Genomic DNA, 23,558 nt, shown 5'->3' with positions numbered 1-23,558 from the left:
AAATTTCTCTTGCTTGTAACCACCAGTCTATGTTATTTTCATTATAGCATCCTGAACAGACTAAGAGTTTATTAATATGTGTTGAATGCATTAATTTAAATCCCTCCCAACTCTGAATTGTTTATTTTTCATAGGCTATAAAAGCTAATAGTAATAACAACAATAGTAAAAAGAAACCATGTCTTTAATGCAGAAGTGAGCACAGTCTAAAATACAGTACCATGGCCTGACATAAGTATTGGATTTTTCATGCTGAGTAGTTTTCTTATTTTTTGACCTTCTGCAAATTATTGACAGACCATTTAATGTTCAAGGAGCTTTTGTGCATGGAGGGAAACACTCACTGCTATTTGTATTTTAGAGCTCTGTTTAATAAACACATAGTTAATTCAGTACAACTTGGAAAAATCAATTTTTCTTACACATGTAAATGTTTATTGCAAATTTCATTAGGTAAAGTCCCTGAAACAACTTAAACTAAATTAAAAACTTACAAAGATGTTCCTTAGAACTCTCAAATGCCATACACAGCAGACACACATACATAAATGCTATATCATTAGCTATTATTACTTATTTTATATTTAAACTTATCCTAAAGTAAACAGTATGAATCTAGTTTGTATCTTCACTATTTCTATACTTCATTATTTTTATTCCTTCCAGATTACAGTAACACTTATTTTGATCCCTCCTCAGGAAACGATCTCCATCTCAAAAGACTACTTTTGCAAACCAGCAAGGATATAGGATGTGGTTATCTTGTTTAGGGCACAAGATCTGTCTGCTTCTCCCAAATTATTAAAACCCCAGCTCCTGGGTTCATAAAGTTAAGTTTCCTTTTCATAGTTAAGCTTTGGTTGTTATATCAGTAAGACTTTTTAAGTCCACATCTTTCATTTAGATTTTAGAGTTTTGTTACTCAGTGTTCTCTCTGATAGCATCATTTTAAAAGTCGTATAAGGGAGTGATCTCTAGGACATATTGAGTGAGAAAAGCAAGAAGCAGAAGGCTATATGTAGTCTGCTACTACTGTGTAGGAAGTCAAGGGGGAGGGGAATACATGTATTTGCTCATATATTTTCAAAAAAAAGCAATGGAGAGATAAACTAAAAGCTACTGAAATTGGTTACCTAGAGAAAGGGATGGAATAGAGTAGATAAAGAGGCAGGAAAGGGAACAATACTTCTCTGCGAACTCCTCATTTATTGTTTTGATTTTTGCTGTCATGTAATGTTACAAATAATTGAAAAAGCATAATTATATCAAAGAAAAAAAAGATGACCATCGACACACAAAAAAGTATTATTTTAATGAAAATACCGGGTAAGATATATATATCTTAAAAGCAAAAAGAATTGCATAATTTTCTTAAACAGCTTTCCATAGTTCTTTGGTTACTGGTCTTGTGGTATTGTTATTTCAAAACCATCATATGGGTGTTGTAGGATGAAACTAATAAGCAATTAGTTAATGTCAGGCAGACCATGGGTGCCTCCTGATGCAATGCATTAGAAGGAACCCAACATCTCCTCTGCATTATTCTTGTCATCAGAGAAAAAGAAGGAAAAAAGAACCTGAATATCGAGTTTGTAGATCTAACTGCAAACTTGCAGGAAATACAAGAAACAGAACAAATGAAAGGATTCTAGAGGAAATGAGAATGTGGGACATTTTACATGACAGATGATCTGTTTTCTTCTATAAATAAGTGGCGTGGGAAAAAAGAAGAAAGGAGAGGGCTTCCCTGGTGGCACAGTGGTTGAGAGTCCGCCTGCCGATGCAGGGGACACGGGTTCGTGCCCTGGTCCGGGAGAATCCCACATGCCGCGGAGCGGCTGAGCCCGTGAGCCATGGCCGCTGAGCCTGTGCTCCGCAACGGGAGAGGCCACAACTGTGAGAGACCCTCATACAGCCAAAAAAAAAAAAAAAAGAAGAAGAAAGAGAAATATTGCAGATGACAAGAGACATTAGATACATAACAAACCAAGTGTAATGTGCGGACCCTGTATGGATTTCAACTTAACAGAGCCATATGTGAAAAGGCATTTTCGAGGCAATTTGGAAAACCCAAATATGGACTGAATATGGAGTCTATATATATCTGAATGTGATCATCACTAGATGACATTCAGGAATTATTACTCATTTCATTACATTTTACAGACAATTGCACTGTGCTACGTTCTCTAAAAACACCATTTGTTGTTAAAGATGAACACTGAAGTATTTATTGGTAAAGTAATACAATTCCTGGGATTTACTTTCTAATACTCCAGCAAAACGGGGGAGGGGAGAATAATTAACAAGATTGGCAAAATGTTGATTATTGTTTAAGCTGAATGAAGGGGGATCATTATATATTCTCTCTACTTTTGAGTCATATTTAAATTCTTCTGTAATAAAAAGATGTTTTTAATGTTACAGATGCCTTTTCTTCTTGTAATTAGTAGGCCCACCTGGAGATTTCATTTCCTAAGAAATGAGAATCAAGTCTGTGAATTTAGTTTCCTCCTTACAATGGTTGATTCTTTAATCTTGGAACACACAGTTAAACTGTCTTTCTGTCTACTGTCATGAGAGCAGTTTCTCTTTTTTTTTTTTTTTGTAACTGTTTGGCTTACAGTTTCTTGTATTCAATCTTCTCTGTTTGCACAAATAGAAACAAATACATATTTATAAATAGACATGTCCTTGCTGTGGAGGACTTCATAGCGTGAGGCCATAAAAATGACTGCATGCTGAAACCATGCAAAGCAATCTTAATAATCCATGGGGAAAATTACAATTGTTTGTGATCTGTAAAATATTTTATCAAACCATTAAAAACTCTGACTGGCAGTTATAACTATAGGAAAGAAAAATGGGGGGGAGCAAAGCTATGTTTATTTAGTATACTATAATTTAAAATATTAGAAACATTGAGGATTAAAGTGTTTTATGTCTTTGTGGGGGAAAAAAAACCTTTGTTTTTCTCTGAGGGTGAAAGAGAAATGAATTGTCTATCCAGCCTAGGTTGAGCTCTCTAAGCAATCCTAGGCACCTAGAGATTTACAGTTTGCGAAGTCACATCTATTTTCTGTTTTTTCTAACTTATGAAGTGGGCAGCCTTTCTATGCCTTGGTGAATTGTCATACTCTTTTCTAAATCTGGATCAGCTTCCAATATTTTGTGCTTTTAATGTCATGAAATATCTCTATGAATTCCTTTTCAAATAAAACTTTAGATTTGAAGTAGCTACAGTGTCTCAGAATTCTGTGCAAATTTGTAAAGATTCTCTATGGGCTTCTAGCTAGACATTGGACACAATCTGATTGTATTTTATAAGGTCATTTTCAAAATATTGATAATATTTACCCCTCTAGATCAGTGGTTTTTAATAATTTTAGTATCTTATAGCAATGGTTTTCAAGCGTTTTTTCATGTGACATTATACTCAGTGCAGTACTGTTCTAGAGGATAAGGGGTGGGGAGGAGAGGACCAAGAATCCCATCCCCTGGGTCTTCTCTCCCCAGCTCCTGAGGTTGCCCCCAAACACCTCCAAGAACACAGTTTGCAGATATCTGCACTCCATAGTGGATCAAAATTCTGTGGTTGATAAAGTCTTTAAGACACCCACACACCATGATGCAGATCAACTATGATCAAACATATGGGTTCTTCCCAGTGTATTGGTGCCTTTGAATCATCCCAGGCTTGGCAGAAATATCCCATCCCTCTATTTCTGTCTCTCTGTTGTAGATCACTGATTAGGATCTGGTGTTACTCTCCACCCATCCTTCTAAATGATGCTTCACCTTGTTCCTGGCTCTCAGCACCCACCGTGACCATGGCTTTGATTCTACTTTTCAGTGCCTGACGTCACCAGCAACTAGCCCTGCCTGTGCTCACTGAGACACCAGCCTGGGATCTAGAGGTATGACACATGGTCCCACACACGTCTAATTCGTGTTGCCCTTTCTCTCCCCACATGCCTTTTGCTGTTTTAGCTTCTCTCAGGTGCACAGTCTTTGTTCTGAAAGTCTCCATATTCTGAATTACTTCCTTCCCCTCTTTACAGGATGAAAACCAGCTGTTGGAGCTGGTTGTTCCTTTCATTAACTTGGTCTGGTTTTTAAGTTAGGTCTCATTAATGTTTCGGCCATATCTTTGTGAGCATAATTCCCAGGCAGATGGCAGAGAGAATGGAGGGGGCGTGGAATACAGAGGAAGTAGATTAGAACGGAAAGAAAATATCCTCCTTTAAAGCTTTCCATAATGCTATTTTTGTCATTATAAAGATACAAGAGAGGAGGAGAAGGAGAAAGGGGGAGATTTAGTAGAGAGATTTTGTCAGAAAGAGAGAGAATAACTGCCTGTCCAAATGCTTCTTGGAAATTTGGGGAGGTTTCTATGAGTGTGGCTTTGTGCATATGTGTGTAGGGGGGTGGGGTGGGATGTTTGTATATGTGTATGTGATGTTCTTTCACGTTTCTGAGTGGCCCCAATTCCAAAAACAGTGTGACCTCACACCTCTCGTGAAATCTAAAATCTTTTTGAGAGCTTCCGTCCAAACTTAAGATGTATAGTGTAGAGTGTTTGGTTAATAATACTTACCAGCTGATCATCCAGTCCAAAAAGTTGTTCCACGTAAGTTTCCAACAGTCTCCGAATTTTGGGTTTCATTGATGGATCAATGCACATATCCCTTTAATAAAATCATAAAATGCAGTCAAAAATTAATTTCATTTCATAGTAATTAGTTCCATAATTAAATCAGTGATTTTAACGGGTGGAGGGGAAGGGAAGGGAAGGAAAAACACTTCCCCTTGGGAGAGGCATGTCAGAATCACCTGGAGGGCTTTTTCAAACCACTCCCCCCTCAGGATTCTGCTGTGCTCCCCAAGAAGCATCCTCATCCTGTCCTCATCCTCAACTTGAAATAAACTGTCCTATGAGCACACGTTGTTGATGAGAGTGTGCTATGTTTCTCACTTAAGAACCAGTGGAGAAATTTTTCCTATTGAAGTTTGGGGGACTTAAAAGCCAATGGAGGGGAACTTCCCTGGTGGCGCAGTGGTTAAGAATCCGCCTGCCAATGCAGGGATCACGGGTTAGATCCCTGGTCCAGGAAGATCCCACATGCCGCGGAGCAGCTAAGCCCATGCGCCACAACTACTGAGCCTGCACTCTAGAGTCCGCGAGCCACAGCTACTGAAGCCCACACGCCTAGAGCCTGTGCTCAGCAACAAGAGAAGCCACCACAATGAGAAACCCGTGCACCGCAAGGAAGAATACCCACCGCTCTCTGCAACTAGAGAAAGCCCACGTGCAGCAACGAAGACCCAACACAGCCAAAAATAAATAAATAAATAAATTTATTTAAAAAAAAATAATAACAGACTGAAAACTACTTGGGGTAACTAAATGTCCTAGCTCAATAAACAATCATGATGATTTTATATATATATATATATATGCCTATGGAGGGATTCTTGGACAATCTTAAGATTGGAAACATTCATTAGCAAGACCTTTTTTGATAGTATACAATGAGTGTTTTACCTTCAAAATAAAATATCTCCCTACCATAAATCAAAACAATACTTACCAGAGAAGACTTTCAAGACCATTTTCCATTACAGCAGTGATCATTTTCTCTAAATACCTCAGGGGATCCTCAGGACATGTAACAAGTAGACCACATAACAGAGCCTGGGAAAATGAAATGGAATCAGTGTTTCTGGATTTGCATGTTCTTACTAAGCAAGAGACTTTCTGTCAGACAAAGTCAAATAATGTGACAGTTTCTAAACTAAATGTGCTTTATAGATACCCCTCTGTGTTTATTCAATGTTACCAAATAACCAGAGCAACATGCAGTTTACCTTTACTCTTAAAAAAAATTCCGTTGTAAATGGCGAGTTGTTGCATTATGTGAGGGGTCACGGGTTAGATCCCTGGTCCAGGAAGGGACAGTCCAATTGAAGAAATAGTTGTGATTACCTTAGATCAATGGTTTCTACCATTTTTAAATATGAGGAACTCCTTTTTTATTGAAGTATAGTTGATTTACAATGTTGTGTTAGTTTCTGGTGTACAGAAAAGTGATTCAGATATAGATATAATCTTTTTCATTATGGTTTATTATAGGATATTGAATATAATTCCCTGTGCTATACATTAGGACCTTGTTGTTTATCTTTTTTATATATAGTAGTTTGTATCTGCTAATCCCAAACTCCTAATTTATCTTTTCCCCCTCCTCCTTTTCCCTTTGGTAACCATAAGTTTGTTTTCTGTGTCTGTTTCTGTTTTGTAAATAAGTTCATTTGTATCATATTTTAGATTCCACATATAAGTGATATCATATGGTATTTGTCTTTCTCTTTCTGGCTTACTTCACTTAGTAAGATAATCTCTAGGTCCATCATGTTGCTGCAAATGGCATTATTTCATTCTTTTCTTATGGCTGAGTTATTTTCCATTATATATATATAATGGAAATTGAATCAGTGATTTTAATGGGTGGAGGGAAAGAACGCTCCATATATATATACATATATATGTATATATATGTATATATATGTGTGTGTGTATATATATATATGTTCCGCACACAGCAACGAAGACCCAATGCAGCCAAAAATAAGTAAATAAAATAAAGTAAATTTTAAAAATGTATTGGTGGGGCTTCCCAGGTGGCGCAGTGGTTGAGAGTCCGCCTGCCGATGCAGGGGTTGCGGGTTTGTGCCCCGGTCCGGGAAGGTCCCACATGCCGCGGAGCGGCTGGGTCCGTGAGCCATGGCCGCTGAGCCTGCGCGTCCGGAGCCTGTGCTCCGTAACAGGAGAGGCCTGCGTACCGCAAAAAAAAAAAAGTATTGGTGAGTCATATATTGAATACCTCTCCATTTGAGACAGAGAAAAAGAGTTACAGCACACATCCCACAGCAACCACCTGGAGTGCTTAGACATTTCTCTTTGGTTCACTGGTGGGTCTCCTGGTACAGGTGTGGGGATGTGTATGTGTGTATAGCGGGTGAGGCTCTCTCTTTGGCCCTTCCTCCACATAGGGCCTCCTCTTGCTGGCTTTTTCCTACTCCTCTGTCTCATGAACAAAATAATTCCACCTGTGAGTCATGCAGAGTTCTTCCCACTTACCTCCATGAGCCAAGTGTCAACAGATCCAGGCCTGGGGGTCCTGGGTTTTAGACTCTCAGCAGTTCTCATAGTGTTCCTCCACATAAGAGCATAATTCTCCTGACTGAACCTGCACAACACATTTTCCCATTTGCAGTAGCTCCATGTCCCCCCCCCCTCCCCCCCACCTTAGTGTGCAACCTGCGGGCTGGGAACCTAGCCCCTAGGGCTATGGCCAAAGGGTAAGACCTCGATGTCTCTCCCTTCCCAGCTCTGCCTCCGATGTAGCCCCACCCCAGCTGCTTACAGTGAGCACTCAGCCATCTGCAGACTAATTTCCTTCTCCCCCAGACCTAAAGAATATAGTGATACGGGAGATCAGTGTTCTCACCAAAGTTGTCAAGCTGGATTTGAATAGTCTTCTATTACCTAAGGGCTGAAGTTGTCTATTCCCTGGAGTCTAGACTTCAGACAGCTCCCTAAATAGCCCTGATGAAAAGCCCATCTGCTTTCTAGCCCTTCTGTGCCTCAATCACTATAGTACTGAGTTTCTCTACTCCCTACTCCACATTCTCCCCTTGATCCTAGTCTGGTACCCAGAGGACATCTGCAGCAGAATAACCTGGGGAATGAATTGGTCTCAGAGGATGAGGTCTAGGAACCTGCATTTTGATTGTCTCCCCAGTTGATTCCTATCACACTGAAGCCTTACTGGAATTCAGCTTTAAAGTAAATTATTGAGAAAATTGGGATCTGATAAATGAATATGAGAAGTTGCTTATTTCTTTATATTTCCAAGCTCCACAGATCAGAAAACTACTTTTCCTGAAAAGTTATCCCGCAGAAATCAAATCAAGTTGAAAGGATAAGTCTATGGAGTGCTAATAAAGTCATATGGAACTAGCATTGTTCAAATGTTCACTTTTTGCATAACAAATCTCACTGTTCATAGTTTCCTACTGGGCAAAATAAAATATCCTGGGGTTTCACATCTTAATGTGTGAACAGTGCATAGCTCCATGCAAATATGAAAGCATAGTTAGTGAATCAATAGATTTTTTTTTCTGCTATAAAACCATTAGCTTGGTCTTTATAAGGAGAGACAAAATATGCAAAGATGCCTGCAAAATGAATGTTTGACTCTCAAAAAACGATGAGTAGGGCTTTATTATTGCTAGCCTTCTTAGTAAAAACTTACATGGTCAAGGACAAAAAAAAGACCATGACTTACTTGGCTTTCTCAGTCTTGTAAATTCATAAAACAATTGTGCAATCCTCCACTTTCTTTGCCTCTGCCTCCCTAATCTCAGTCCAGAATATTTCTCAAATATTCTGAAAAATGTCTGGGTACTGAGGACAAAGAAGGGTTTATCCAAGACGGTTGTTTCTACTCCTTTTCAGTACTACCCATCTTACAAGAAGCAAGATAATGCAGTGAATGGAGTCCTCTGGGTTTAACTCCTGGATCTGTTATTTTCTGGTATGTAACCTCTAACAAGCTACTTCTCTTGTGCTTCTGTTTCCTTAACCATACACGGGATAATAAAGGTATATATATCATAGGGCTATCATGATAATTAAATGAATTAATATATGTAAAGTACTTGGAATTGTTTCCGAGCACAAAATAAGTACTCAATAGATAATAATGATAGCAAGCCATCATCATTTTTTAAACCATTCCACTGCTAATTATCACTTCCATTACAGGAAAAGACTTGGACAAAGAGAAAATAAATTTTTAAATATTCCCTTGTACCATTCAAAGGCCAGTGTAATGACAGAGAAAGAGAGACTTTATACCAAGTCTATTGGAAGAGATTAAGACCAATGCATTTGGTCTTGGTTAGGAGAGAGAAATGGTTAGGAGAGAGAAGTTGATAGAACAATAGTTTAAATATAAATAGCAAGGTAGGAACTGTATATTAGAACTATGGGTAGATATAAGACACTTGAGAGAGCAAGTCTTGTTTATCTTTTTAGATACTCAGATAAACATAGGAAAAATGCTAAGGGCCTAAATAGCAATATAGAAGATAATTGCTTCATGAGGGCAGAGATAAAAGTGATTACCAAATGCTTGTGGGGTCCTCAGCAGTTGGAGAAACTTTCAACTGGTAAGGAGAGGGCAAGGGTCTTCCTCTTGGCAAGAACAAAACCTCAGGGGCACAAACCAGTTTGACTGGAATGGAGGATAAATGTAAAAGAGAAGCAGGCAGAGTCACTCTGTGACGACGTCAGAATTCCATACCGGGACCCAGGACTGGATCCTCCTCTAGACACAATAGGTCATTCATGATCAAACCCCTGCAAGATCAATCACATGGCCAAGGTCACAGATGGCCATACAGCAGAGAGTCGCAGCTCAGTGTGTTTCCAAGATCCCTCTAGGGTTGACCTCGACTTTTAGAGGGTATATTCTTGCTTCTGGATTTCACAGATGAGGCAGAGAAGGGCCAAGTGATTCACAGAGCCAGCATGTTTTTAAACTACAAACCTCGGACTCCCCCCTGGCCCATACCATGCACTCAAACAAAATTGTGTGCACGTGTATCTTTCTCCAGAACTTGAGAGGTTTTTTTTCACGTTATCTCTTCCAAAATATTTTATTCATATGCCAACCCCCAAACACATTCTTCTTTCAAGTAGACGGTAATCATATAGTTTACACCTTGTTTTTTTCCCAGATGAGATTGCTTTTAAAATTGCAATGTCAGCACCATATAGTTACAGAAACCCCTTTACTTAGGAAGAGACTTAAGTTTCTAAACATTGTCCAAAGTCCCTTCAACCTCCCTACCCTCCAACCCCCAAAACAAGTCCAAAGTGCCATCTCAGAAATGCTCACCATCCCCATCTGTAGTAGAGACGGTGTTGGCATACTGTAGTTCTAGGAGTGTCTTAATGTTTTTCTATGGAGGTTAGTAAGTTAAAAATTTGTAAATAAAGGGGGTTCTGTGTCTTGTCAACATTTAAATAGAGGGTGCCAAATTTTTATTTTAGAAACTCTATAACTAAAAACATATTGAAGATTATCGAAAGGGATCAACTGGATTTAGCCATTAAGGAGGGACCCCAGGGACAGGAAGATGCCCCCAAGGCCAGAACTTGAGGGGTTTTAAGGCAGACTGGACAGGAGAGGAGACGAGGTCTCTATGAAGTGAGAGCAAGACAGTAAAAGCAGGATCCTAATACCTGTGGGATTGTGCCTGGCCCAACAGGGAGGTGGTCACCAGCCATGTAATCCCTAGATGAGTAGGTGAATTGTTACTGAAGAAATAATAAGCCTTTGGGTTGTCATATGCCTTTGGGTTGTTTAAGTGTACCATGGGTTTTCCTCTGGAACTGCATCTATAAACTGGCTAGCTGGGCTAAGGGAACACAGCAAACATAACTGCTCTCAGGGGAAGCCACAACCTTCTAGTCCCAGGGTCTAGCAAAATGAGTTAGTGTGACCAGTTCCTTCTCATCTACATAAGCTTGTGGTCTCTTGCTCATATATTTAGTAATTCCTGATTCTTGCATTTCTGGCAAGTATTTGCAGCTATTAGTCTCTAAAAATACTTCTGATAGTAGAGTCTATGTGATTTAGAAATAAATACGTTTTTTTAAAATACAGATTGGAAACTTAATCATGAAAGAAACACAAAGCATAAAAACTGCATAAGAATTTTTAAAAACATGTATTTATTTATTAATTTCTAAAAATAGAAAACTTTGCATAAAGATCATGGTTTGTAACTTAAACATGCCCTCTGCTGGGCAGATCTAGTTTTGCAAACTCCTTTAATCTTTCCTAGTTGTTAAACCGAAACCTGAGCTAACACTTTCTCACACTCGCAGATGCAATCTTTATATGTAGGGGCTAAAGAGTTTTGTAGACATTATACCCTTAAGATCTTGCCCATCTTTGGTCCCTATGGGGCAGGCCTTGTTTGTAGACAGTGTGCTGACTTCTGCCTAGTATGTAGAAAATTGAAAGAGAAACAGATTTCTAAATACTTCTGATAACTTACCGTTTGATATTCTACCAATAGGGCTTCATTGTATGGACTCCTAGCTTAGTGATAGCTTTTAAAATATAGATGTCTTTTGGAAGGAATATCTCCAAGGAAGGAGATTCCAACGGTGGTGGGATGAGTATTTCAGAGTTCTCAGAGAGAGAAACAATGAATATAGTGAGAGTGAAGAATTAGAAGGCAATATTCAGTTTCCCCACAACTGTATCGAGGCGCAGGCTCTCAGTGTCTACATGTATGTAGATAGTGTTTTTAAAAAACTTTGAATTTCTGAAATATACTTTTGCCAAATCTTAGAATATATAGAAAGTAAATAATTTATTGCCCAAATCTTTGATCATTTAGTTCACTTTTTTTTTCAAATCTAAAATTAAAGTTTAAAACAATACTTGACTCCAAGGTCTAAAAAACTGTCTCTATGTTTATATCTGTTGTATAAATAATACACCTAGGTTGCATGACACCGTGCTAGGTGCTGATGGTCTATGAGGTCTACTCCCTTGCTGCAACATGGAGGACATGAACCATGAAGGAAGAGATTATTTCCTGTGACTGATCACAGTGGTTTCAAATTTTGTTTTTTAAATCAGAAAAAAAAAAATCTTAAAAAAACCCCAAACTCATGGGAATCCCCAAATATAATCTAGATCCTTTCTTAACCTCTAGAGCATCCCCCATAGGCATCCTTAGAACCCTGGGATTCTGCTAAAAAAGAAAAAAAAACTTTGGAAATCTATCAGTATGCAATTAGTCACACACAGGCCTACGTGAAAGCAGAGTGAGAAGATTTTATGGAAGTGCCATCGTAAGCAGGAAAAGAGGCTGACCCATCTAGGAAAGAGGGTGTCCAGGAGACCTCAGCTGGCACAGCAGCCAGAGGAAAAGGGCTCTCGTCCCAGGGAGACCAGACACAGGCCTGCAAACTGGCCAGCCAGCTGGTTTCCTAGACTGAGAAACCGGCACTTGCCAGCAATGAGTGTTTTTATGCTTCCTATGCTTTCTTTGTATGTTTTTTTTCTAATTCTCCATCAATAAATTTCACTTGATGATAGTATGGGAAAGCAAAAAAGGAGGCACTTTTCCCTACACATAAGCCTGTTTTCATTATTTTGTTTAAATATATGAACTTTTTCTGATTATAAAAATATATATGTTCTATGTAATTTGGAAAGTTGAAAAAAATACAAAGAAAGTAAAAAGCAACCATCATCCTGACAACCAGAAATAGCCTCTAATAAAAATTTTAATTTCAGTCTTTCCTCAATACATATATTTTTACAAAATTAAAATTAGGATCATACTACAGTTTTTTTTTAAATAAATTTATTTATTTTATTTTTGGCTGCGTTGGGTCTTCACTGCTGCGTGCGGGCTTTCTCTAGTTGTGGTGAGCGGGGGCTACTCTTCATCGCAGTGCATGGGCTTCTCATTGCAGTGGCTTCTCTTTCTTGTAGAGCATGGGCTCTAGGCACGCCAGCTTCAGTAGCTGCGGCATGCGGGCTCAGTAGTTGTGGTTCGTGGGCTCTAGAGCGCAGGCTCAGTAGTTGTGGCGCACGGGCTTAGTTGCTCCGCGGCATGTAGGATCTTCCTGGACGAGGGTTCGAACCCGTGTCCCCTGCTTTGGCAGGAGGATTCTTAACCACTGTGCCACCAGGGAAGTACCTACATATACCTTTTTTTTATTCCTGGCTAGTTATTACATTGCGAACATTTTTCCATGCCACCAAAAATTCTTCAAAACATCATGTATTGAGGTTGGTTGATAACCTATTGCATAAAATTATACCATAAATGTTTACAATTTATAAATGGCTGGACATTTAGGTGTTTTTAACTTTTTCCCTTTATTAAAAATTATATGATATACATATTATCACTACTAATGATGAAATGTACATATCTTCACCTCTATTTCCTTAGAAATAGAATCAAAATGTGTATTTTGAAGATCTTCATACATTTCTCAAAATTGCTTTTCTAAAAAGATATTATCAGTTTATACTTTCATTGATAGCCAATGGGAGTGTCCCATTCACCTTGCCAACACTGAGAATTAAAACATTTTTATATTTGTTGATTTGATGAAAATAATTCATTTTCATCTACATTTCATTTTTTCAGTGCAGTTAAATTAGTTTTCTTACATTTACTAGCTGCTATAGACTGAACCGTGTCCCTGCAAAATTCATATATTGAGGGGCTTCCCTCGTGGCTCTGTGGTTAAGAATCCACCTGCCAGTGCAGGGGACACAGGTTCAAGCCGTGGTCTGGGAAGATCCCACATGCCATGGAGCAACTGAGCCCGTGCGCCACTACTACTGAGCCTGTGCTCTAGAGCCCGTGAGCCACAACTACTTAGCCCATGAGCCACAACTACTGAAGGCGGCACGCCTAGAGCCCATGCTCCACAACAAGAGAAGCCACTGCAATAAAGAGTAGCCCCCGTTCGCTGCAACTACAGAAAGCCTGCATGCAGCAACGAAGACCAAATGCAGCCAGAAATAACTAAATAAATTTATTTTTAAAAAATTCATATTTTGAAACTCTATTCCCCAATGTGATGGTATTTGGAGATGGGGCCTTTGGGAGATAATTAGGTTTAGATGAGGTCATGAGGGTAGGATCCTCACAATGGGATTAGCACCCTCATATAAAGAGACACCAAACAGCTTGCTCTCTTTCTTTCTCTGCCAAGTGAGGACACAGTGAGAAGGCAGCCATCTGCAAGCTAGGAAGGGAGCCATCAACAGAGCTCAGCCATGCTGGCACCCTGATCTTAGACTTGCAGCCTCCAGAACTGAGAAAATAAATTTTTGTTATTTAAGCCACCCAGTCTATGGTATTTTATTATAGCAGTCCAAGCCAACCAAGATACTAGCCATCTATGATTTTCTATACATTCGATATGTCATTTTTGGGGACAGGCTTTATTTAGATAAGGATGCAAGATATAACAGTAACCAAAGAGAGAATCTCAAAGGGATGGTAGAATTCAGAAAGATAGCAGGGCCGCCTGTTGAATCTCTACTCATGTCTCCCGAAGTCTCCCCTGGAGTCTTTCTCAGCTAAGGATTTAAAAGGTTTTGTGGTTTGAGACAAGCCATGGCAGCAGTTAGTCCATGACTTACTCTCTGTCTTAGTCCATTTGGACTCCTATTACAGAACACCATAGACTGGGGGACTAATAAACAACAGAAACTTATTTCTCACAGTTCTAGAGACTGGGAAGTCCAAGATCAAAGTGCAGGAAGATTCTGTGTCTGGTGAGCACCACTTCCTGGTTCATAGATGGCCATCTTCTGACAGTGCCTTTACATGATGAAAGGAGCAATGGAGCTCTCTGGAGTCTTCATCGTAAGTATTCTAACCCCGTCCATGAGGGCTCCACCCTCATGACCTAATCACCCCCCAAAGGCCCCACCTCCTAATACCATCACATTGGAGATTGGGTTTTAACATATGAATTTTGGGGAGACATAAACGTTCAGTCTGTAGCATGTTCATATCACTTTGTTCATTTTTCACAATATGAAACTAATCACTGTGATTCCTGAAGATTTGAAAATAGGTATCAATTTATTTCGGTGCATGTGAGAACAACTGTCCCATGTGTGACACTGATTGCAGGTGACCAACCTGACTAGACAGCCACTCCACCCTCCCTGTGCCACTCAGACTCTTCCTGAAGTTCCAGAAGCTTGGTGCCTGTGAAAACAACAACCTTCTCAAAGACACAATGATCATATCTGGGTCAAAGGTAATTTTCTCTGGCTTATTAAATATGTTAATGCATTCCAGACCTGCACTAATATGGCAGCTACCAGTTTCATGTGGCTATTGAGCACTTCAGATGTGGCTAGTCCAAAGTGAGATGTGCTGCAAGTGTAAAATACACACTCAATTCTGAAGACTTAATATAATTTTATATTGAGTCCATGTTGAAATGATTATAGCCTGGATAGATTGGTTGGTAGAAAATCTCTTGTTAAAATTAACTTCGCCTATTTCTTTTCACTTCTTTAATGTGTCTGTAGGACACCCAAAGGGATAATGCACAGAGCACTCAGGAGAAAGTTTGAGCTAGAGACAGCTTCAGAGTCATAGCTGCAAATGGTTGAATCTGTTTTCTACTAGCACATGGTAGATGCCCGGCAAATGCTTGCTGATGAAATGGTCAAATGTAACCTTCTTAGCTGACCACTCTTGCCATCCCCTCCAAGAAAAAAAGGCTGGCTGGTGTCCAGAGCCTAATCTGTTGTTAAAAAAAAAACCTAACTTGAATTGAACATAAAATCCAGCAGATTTTAGGCTGGTGTGCAAACCTCTAGAAGCCCACAAAGGCTTTCCAAGGGATATGTGAGGGTGAATAGTATAAAGGACTCCATTTCCAGATCCTCACCTTTCCCATGTATTCTTTCCAGAACCTGATTTGCCTCAGGACATACTTTGTGATTTTCTTTTCCCGTTCTTCCCATTCACAATTGCTTTCTCCCACTCCAGAAACTATAAAGGCCTGTCTCTCATCCAACTGGAATCTCACTACACAGAAAACTGAGGCAGAGAGATTTAGAAACTTGCTCAAAGTCACACAATTAGTAATTGGCAAAGCCAAGAATCAAACCTAGGCAATCTCGTAATAATAGATAATCCCCTTGTATTGCTTCACACACTTTAGGGTTCAAGTAATAAACCTCAACTAAACATGGAGTTTATTGGCTCCTACACTAGAAATTCTAAAGGTAGATCATGCTTTGGATGAATTTAACCCAGTGACTAACTGATGTCACTAGAGGCCTGATTTCTTTCCATTTCCTGACTCTACCTTCCTCAGAATCTGCTCACCCTAAAACCATCTTTCCTTGTGGACACAGGAGAATTGGCAATGGCTCCCAGGGCTACATGCTTCCCCACAAACATCCAGAGATGCTATATCTCTGTCCCAGCATTCCAACCAAGCAACCTGATCTAAACTGGTTTAGGTCACATCTTGCCCTCTCCCACAATCCTCACCACCACCCGTCATAGTCACAAACATTGTGGCCAGGGAACTTGAATGCGCTGGTTGTCATAAGCCAATTAGGGTCCAACCCCAGAGATAGGGATAGTCAGTTTCCCTGAAGCATATGGGCTATATGGGGAAGAGGTAGTTTATGGAATAAGAGTGTAAGAAATATTAGGAAGAGGGAAGTAGATGTTGTGTAGGCAACTTGTTAATGTCCAGTATACATCTGCTCCTGGGGAACATAGAAAAGAAAGAAGGGATATTTATAGAAGAATTGAGACCCACTTACTGGGTGATAGTGTTGTAATCCACATCTTGTTCGTTCAGATAATACTTTGAGATCCAACTTGATCCCAGATTCCCCTTGAATGAACAAGCCAGGTATATAGCTGATTGTATTTCCTTAAATGGCCATAACAATATATCCCATCCCATGAGCTCTTTTTGCAATGTGACTTTGATACACTTCCCATCAAGAAGTGGGGTATATGTTCCCCTCCTCTTGAATCTAGGTGAAAATAATGTTATGTTGACTTCCAAGCCTAGGTCATAAATGGTGATATAACTTCTACCTAGTTCTCTCTGGGGACACCTGCACTTAGAACTCAGCCACCATACTGTGAGGAAGTCCAAGCAGCCCATGGAGAGGCCCATATGGAGGAACCAAGCCTCCTGGTTCACAGACCTAACTGAACTCCCAGCCAACATCTGACACCAACTTGCGAGGCATGTGAGTGAACCATCTTAAAAGTGGATCTTTAACCCTCTGCTGATCCACCCTGGATGGTACCACATGGAGCAGAGACAAGCTCTCCCTAAAAAACCTTGCAAGAATTTCAGACTTTTGAGCAGACTAAATGAGTCATGTTGTTTTAGGCCATGAAGTTTTGCAGTTGTGTTACACATAAATGAATAATTGATACAGCAAGCTAACAGAAAATGACTGCACAGCCAAATCAAGCCTGTCATTTCATCCATCCCTAGCTACATACATTATGAGCAGCCATGACTATCATTTATTTTAACTTTTTATTATGGAAAACTTCAAACGTATATAAAGTAAACAAGAGTATAATGAACCCCTATGTGCCCATCACCCAGTTTCAACAATTATCACCATTCTGTGATCTTTGTATTATCTATATAGTCACCCATTTTTCCACCTGTTCTCAATTATAATTTTTTTAGGTAAAGTTTACATGAATTCAACACAAATCCTAGCTGTATAATTCTGACAATGGATACACCTACACCTCAGTCATTTTCCAACTCCCCAGAAAGTCCCCTGTGTACCGTTCCACTTAAGCCTTCTGTATCAGTCAGCGTCCAGCCAGGAGACAGAAATCACACCAGTAAGTTGAGTAAAGAACATTTATTCTATTCTAATAACTAAATTCTAATAATTTAATTCAAAGTTATTCATATTAACAGACAATGGTTTTAAATTAATAATAACATGTTAAAGAAAACAGGAAATGATAGACAAAATGGATGAAAAGATGCAGAATATTAATTGGAATGTATAAAAAAATCAAATGGACATTCTAGAACTGAAAAATATACCATCTGAAATTAAGAACTCATTTGATTCATTTGATGTATTTAACAGTAGACGAGACTCAGCATAAAACAGAATCTGTAAACGTGAAGACAATCAATGAAAAATATCCAAACTTAAGCACAGAAAAGAGAATGGGGAAAAAACAGAAGAGAGCCAAAGAGGCATAGGCATGTAGGACTAAGTTAAAAAAAAAAAAAAAAGCTAACATATTTATGATCGGAGTCCCAGAGGGAGAAGAGAGAATTAGGTAGAAGCAGAATTTGAAAATGACCAAGAATTTTCTAAAACAGATGAAAAATATCAATCAACAGATTCAGTAAGCCCAGTGAATCAAGCAGGATTGAAAAAAAAAATCAGCCTCTATTCAAAAGTTGGCAGGGAAATGATATCCTAAGTAGACAGCCAGGTTTTATTCAGGACAGGTAGGTGGAGTTCAGAAGAGGTTAAATATACATAGAAAACTGTGATGAAAGATGATGGATTCCAAAACTTGCAGAAGATGGGTTTTAGAAGAGTGCTAGGCATGGAAAATTGGGTCAGGTGAATAGATGTACAGGGATATGAGACACAATGGGATTCAGCCTGATAGTCTCTTAGGGGAAGCAGGTAATCAGGTTAAGGTGGGTGTGTGAGGCTCTCTTGCACCTGCTGGTAACGTGGTAGCAGAGGTGAGTGAAGGACTCCTCAGAAGAATATCATCTTAGGCAATGGGGAGCACTTCTAAGGGCCTCTTTTCTCTAGGGGCAAAACAGTATGGTAGGCTGGTGAGGAAGAGGTGCTCTCATCCAGAGGAGGAACCAGGGATGCCTCTTGCAGCCATGTAGTGTTATGGCAAGTGGAGAGCAAGGCAAGGAGAGGTTACTACTTCCCTGATGTTCCCTGACCCTCAACTTGAGTCCAGTTGTGCTACCTGCGCCATGGCCAACTTGGACTGAGTCATCACTCAGAATGGCTTTATCCTGAATCTTAAATAGCCCTCTGTATCTGCAGGTTCTTCATTCATGGATTCAACCAAATGTGGATCCAAAATGTTTGGGGAAAAATTCCATTGTTTCAAAAAGCAAAAGAGTTCACTGTGTGCAGGCAACTATTTACATAGCATTTACATTGGATTAGGTACTATAAGTGATCTAGAGATGATTTATTTAGAGGTGATTTATACAGTGGGATGTATGTATGCAAATACTATGGCATTTTATACAAGGTCCTTGAGCATGCACAGATTTTAGTATCCATGGCGGGTCCTGGAACCAACCCTGAGGATACTGAGGGACAAGTGTATTAGGTCCTTTGAGGAGGCTCTTTCTCCCCAGGATAGTTTCACCCCTCCAGGCCTACTTGTATTGATATGATAGTACAAAAATGGTTTCAAAGAGGGAAAATTGATGATCCACAGATTTTTCAGGTTCTCCCCTTGGAAACTAAGTCCATTTCCTTTTTATAAGTTTGGAATTTTGCACTATGAAGTCATGTGTTATTTTTATTTATTTATGGCTGTGTTGGGTCTTCGTTTCTGTGCAAGGGCTTTCTCTAGTTGTGGCAAGCGGGGGCCACTCTTCATCGCGGTGCGCGGGCTCTCACTATCGCGGCCTCTCTTGTTGCGGAGCACAGGCTCCAGACGTGCAGGCTCAGTAGTTGTGGCTCACGGGCCCAGGTGCTCCACAGCATGTGGGATCTTCCCAGACCAGGGCTCGAACCCGTGTTCCCTGCATTGGCAGGCAGATTCTCAACCACTGCGCCACCAGGGAAGCCCTGAAGTCATGTGTCAATATATCTGACCAAGAAAAAGTTCTAATAAAACAAAAAAATGAAGATACTGAGAGAGAACTATACCAACATTCCACTTTCTGACCCCCATCTCCTATTTTCCAGCTCCCTCACTCAATTACTCCCTCTACCCCTCTTCATTCCCCTCTTACAAACTTCTACTTTCTACCCACATATCAGTATTATGTCTTGTTCTCATTTCCCACCCAGTCCTTAGAGTCCTTGCCCATCACTTCAGGCACTCTCAAAAGCTTAGCTCCCTCACCATTGCCCTTCCATTATATATGTCTGGCAAACTCCTATCCTGGATGAAGTCAACTCTTATTTGTGTACCTGCATCTGATTTACTGAGTGCTGCTTGAGAAAATCATATAACTGGGAAGATGAGTACCATGCTCTCTACACATTTTCAAATATAATTGTACAGAGGTAAAACATGAATGAAACTCATCATAAAAAAATTAAAACAATACAGATGTATATGGAGTAAAAGATGAGAGTTCTCTCCTAAAACCATTCCCCAAAACATTGTTATTAAGTTTGCCATATGTTCTATGCATGTATTATTGTCTTAAATATAGATATATATATGCATGTACATATATATACATATAAACACACATATATACACATATACATACATATATGAAATCAATAGGTAGCTAGATTGTAGTACACACTTTGTTAAGCAATTTGCATTTTTTTCTTTTCTTTTTAAAATTTAATATGTCACGGAGAGCCCTTCTTCTCAAAAGGTACAGGTATATTTTATTCTACATAATATCCCATTCCCTTACTTACACTTAGGTAATAACCATTTTCACTATGAACAATGTTATAATGAAAATATTTGTACATCCTTCTGGTTACATGTGCAAATATGTCTCTAAAGTGGATCCTCAGAAGTGGAAATGCTTGGTCAAAGGGTATTCATATTTAACATTTTAATACATATTTCTAAATTACCGTCCAAAAAGGAGGAGCTATACTGAATTGCCCTCCCACCTGCGTAGGAGAGTTACTACCCCAAGCTGGGCTCTCAACACTGCCTGGCTCTCCTTCTCTTTCCTTCCCTAGACTTCTAACTCTCCCTCCTTCTCTGCATAACTTAACTACTCAAAACCTCTTCTGCACCCTCCATCCCCACCCAAACATACCATTCTTGGCAAATATTTCACCTAATATTAGCAGAGAAAATGGAAGTCACCAGAAGAGAACGTTCTTGACTTCCTATCCCCAAACCTACAAAACCTATCCACCTCTTGTCCTCCTTCCCTCCTGTTACAAGGCGGGTGGGTGAGGACAGTCCTTTCTCCCGTGTTTAAGTCCTGGTTGTGCGGTCCTTCCCTTCACAAAAGGCTAACTACCTTCCATCTAAAGGTCTCAGCTTCCACTCCTCAGCCAACTTAAATCTATTTTCTGCCTTCATCGCTCTACTGAAAACCCAAACTCACCTTGGGTCAAATCCACTACACCTTTTCAGGTCCTTATCTTAGGTGACACTATTGCCCACTCTCTTCATAAAGCCACACTCTCCTGCTTTTCCTTCTCTGTCTCCACAGCACTTCATTCTCACTCCTCTAGTCTTCAGGCTCCTCTTGTCCAAAACTTAAAAGTTGGAGTTTGGGGTTTCTGTCCCGAGGCCCTTTGTTCCTTCTCTCTGGGAGATGTCACCCATTCCCCCCTTTCAGCCACTGTCACCCCTCTGTCTTCAACTCTGATCGGTATGTTCAGCCCAGACCGCCGACCTGCCCAAATGTGACTTCATCCTTTCCTTTTCGCTCCTCTGAACCTCCACTCCCTCTCTCCACCAAACCCCAGTCCCTCCTCTGGGAAATCTCTTCCAATTCCTTTCTCTTCTAACTCCGGCGCACTTGGCTGCAGTACCTCGCAGACCTGAGGAATGTATTTCTCCTTGAAGTAGTTCCTCAGCCTGGGTCTGGCAAGGCGCAGCGAGGCCATGACCGGAGGCCCTGCTGAAACTCTGCGCTTCCAGCCTGCGCTTCACGCCCCGCGCAGCAGGAGCCGCGCCTGGCTAGGGGCTGGCGCGTCTCGGCGTTGCCCCGGCAACCACGCTGCGTGGAGGGGAGGGGCTAGGCACTGCGTTGCCGCGAGCGCCCACCCTGGTGCCGAGGACTGCCGGGAGGGAGGTGAATCTCGGGCCGGCCTGGGGGCGGTCCCTGGTGTGTGCTCTTGGGGCGTTCAGTCCTTGCAGCTCTTCACCGAGTCCCGCTCTCCTTCACCCGCGCCCCGCCCAGACTCGAGGAAGCCGCCGGGACGCGTCCGGGCCGACAGGGCGGTTTCCGAGAGGCGGAGCTCAGTCGCCCATTTCCTTTCTCCGTCGGCTAGAACCCGGACGGCGGCAGCACCCTCTGGCTTCGGACCATCCTGCGCCAGGCCCAGCGCTGCGCGTGGCCCCAGCGGCAGCATGGGCGGCGCCCGGGATGTGGGCTGGGTGGCGGCGGGCCTGGTCCTAGCGGCCGGCGCCTGCTACTGCTTCTACAGGCTGACGCGGGGCCGGCGGCGAGGCGTCCCCGGGCTACGGCTGCGCCCCTCGCGGTCTGCAGGTGAGGCCACGGGGTGCCTGGCAGGTGGGCGGGGACGGGGACTGTGGCTTTCCCAGAGTGGGGGTTGAAGACGCCACAGGTGCTCGTGGCTTTCCAGTGCTGGGAGTAAATAAGGAGCCCAGCCAGGGAGGGAGGCTGATGAGAAGGGCAAAGTCGGGAAGCCCAGGTGCAAAAGACGGGTCTTCCACGTGATTGGGTGAGTGTAGGGTTCAGAGCTGGTTCCCCGCCTCCATTTCTTTGTTCAAAATTCCGGGATGAAAAATTGCCCAGACTTTGTTGTCTGAGTCTGGCGTCACAGCTGAGAACAGTTTCTCAAAAGCGTGTTGATTGCCTCTCAACGTTAAAGCTTGCTCCCGGCCTTTGTGTTACCAGGGGGATTCTGGGGCGATAGATGAAATTCTGCGTGCAGGTAGCCTGGAAGAAGGGACGCCAGAGGGGCAGTTCTGAGGGGAGGTACTTTGAAGTCGCCGTGGTCTATATATATATATATATACACACACACAAAGTATGCGAGAGATCCTGGAGATACAGATATAGCTATGTATATCAAATTAGAACAGTTATCTGCATGGAGGACACCCTCCTGGCGGACAAGTGCATGGTGAGGTTTCGGTCCAAAAATTGATTGCTGCATTCAGGATTCTAACAACTTGTTGAATGTTCTAGGGGGTATTTCAGGTCATGAAAGCTGTTACAGAAATAATTAAAAATAAAATCTCCTGCCAACCAAGAAATTCCTCTCTACAAATGTAGGAAAGAACTAAATAGCTTTATTAGAGAATAAGCATTAAACCAGGTTGCTACGCCCATCACGGGCAATCTGCTAATGGGATTGCAAAGACAGAATTCTCACCCCTTTATGTATCCAACCAGAGATAACCTATAACCTCTTTCATATTAAGTACATGCCGTCAAGATAAACAGTAATTTGTCCTTAATAGGACTTGACAGAACCATTTGCTACACGTAGTTCATTCTAAATTCACAGGTAGTTGGGGTGGTATTTGTGTTAGCTAATAGCCGTTATGTAGAAGAAAAATAAGACTTCTCAGTATCTATGATAACCGCGTAGTTACAACACAGAGCCAAGAACCGAGCTCTGACTCACCCAGAGACAAGGAGATGGGGACTCCATCTTCCTTGATGTTTACACTTCAGATGACACCAAAGACGCTAAGAAAGATTTTCTTGGGTTTTAAACCGGCAAGAGGCTTACTTAGCTTTTAAAAAGATGTATATTTATATCAAAGGGACAGACAAAGGATTTACAATTACTAGTTTGCTCAAGGAAATGTTCTCAGAAAAGGGAGTGGGTGAAAGGTTTCTTTCCCTTTTGGCACAAGGGGGAAAAAATTCATTTTAAAACAGATTTGGACTTACCTTTACTTCCAAAGCCTACTTTGTTGTCTTTGTGTCAGAGATATTTTCGTATAAGTAGTCAGGTGACCCGAACTCAGATACCTTCTCACTTACACTTACTCAACATGATGAACACTGACAAAATCTTACTACCCCGCCAAAA

At 41.0% G+C, this 23,558-nt stretch overlaps 2 protein-coding genes across 2 annotated transcripts in view; one reads left to right on the top strand and one right to left on the bottom strand.

Annotated features, from left to right (window-relative positions):
* FBXL13 (F-box and leucine rich repeat protein 13) overlaps nt 1-21,431 on the bottom strand; it is a 194,497-nt gene extending 173,066 nt beyond the window's left edge. Inside the window, 3 exon segments of the mRNA XM_067746011.1 lie at nt 4,598-4,688; nt 5,592-5,695; nt 21,357-21,431. Coding sequence (XP_067602112.1) covers nt 4,598-4,688; nt 5,592-5,695; nt 21,357-21,431 — 270 coding nt within the window.
* A 149-nt stretch (nt 21,432-21,580) lies between these two features.
* Nucleotides 21,581-23,558, top strand: part of ARMC10 (armadillo repeat containing 10) — a 29,509-nt gene continuing 27,531 nt past the window's right edge. The window contains exon 1 of the mRNA XM_067746025.1: nt 21,581-22,036. Within this exon, the coding sequence (XP_067602126.1) occupies nt 21,898-22,036 (139 nt within the window). The 5' untranslated portion in view covers nt 21,581-21,897. The remainder of the gene's footprint in view (nt 22,037-23,558) is intronic.

Source organism: Pseudorca crassidens, chromosome 8 (genome assembly GCF_039906515.1).
Source record: "Pseudorca crassidens isolate mPseCra1 chromosome 8, mPseCra1.hap1, whole genome shotgun sequence".
NCBI classification, from domain to species: Eukaryota; Metazoa; Chordata; class Mammalia; order Artiodactyla; family Delphinidae; genus Pseudorca; species Pseudorca crassidens.
This window is presented reverse-complemented; position numbering and strand designations above follow the sequence as displayed.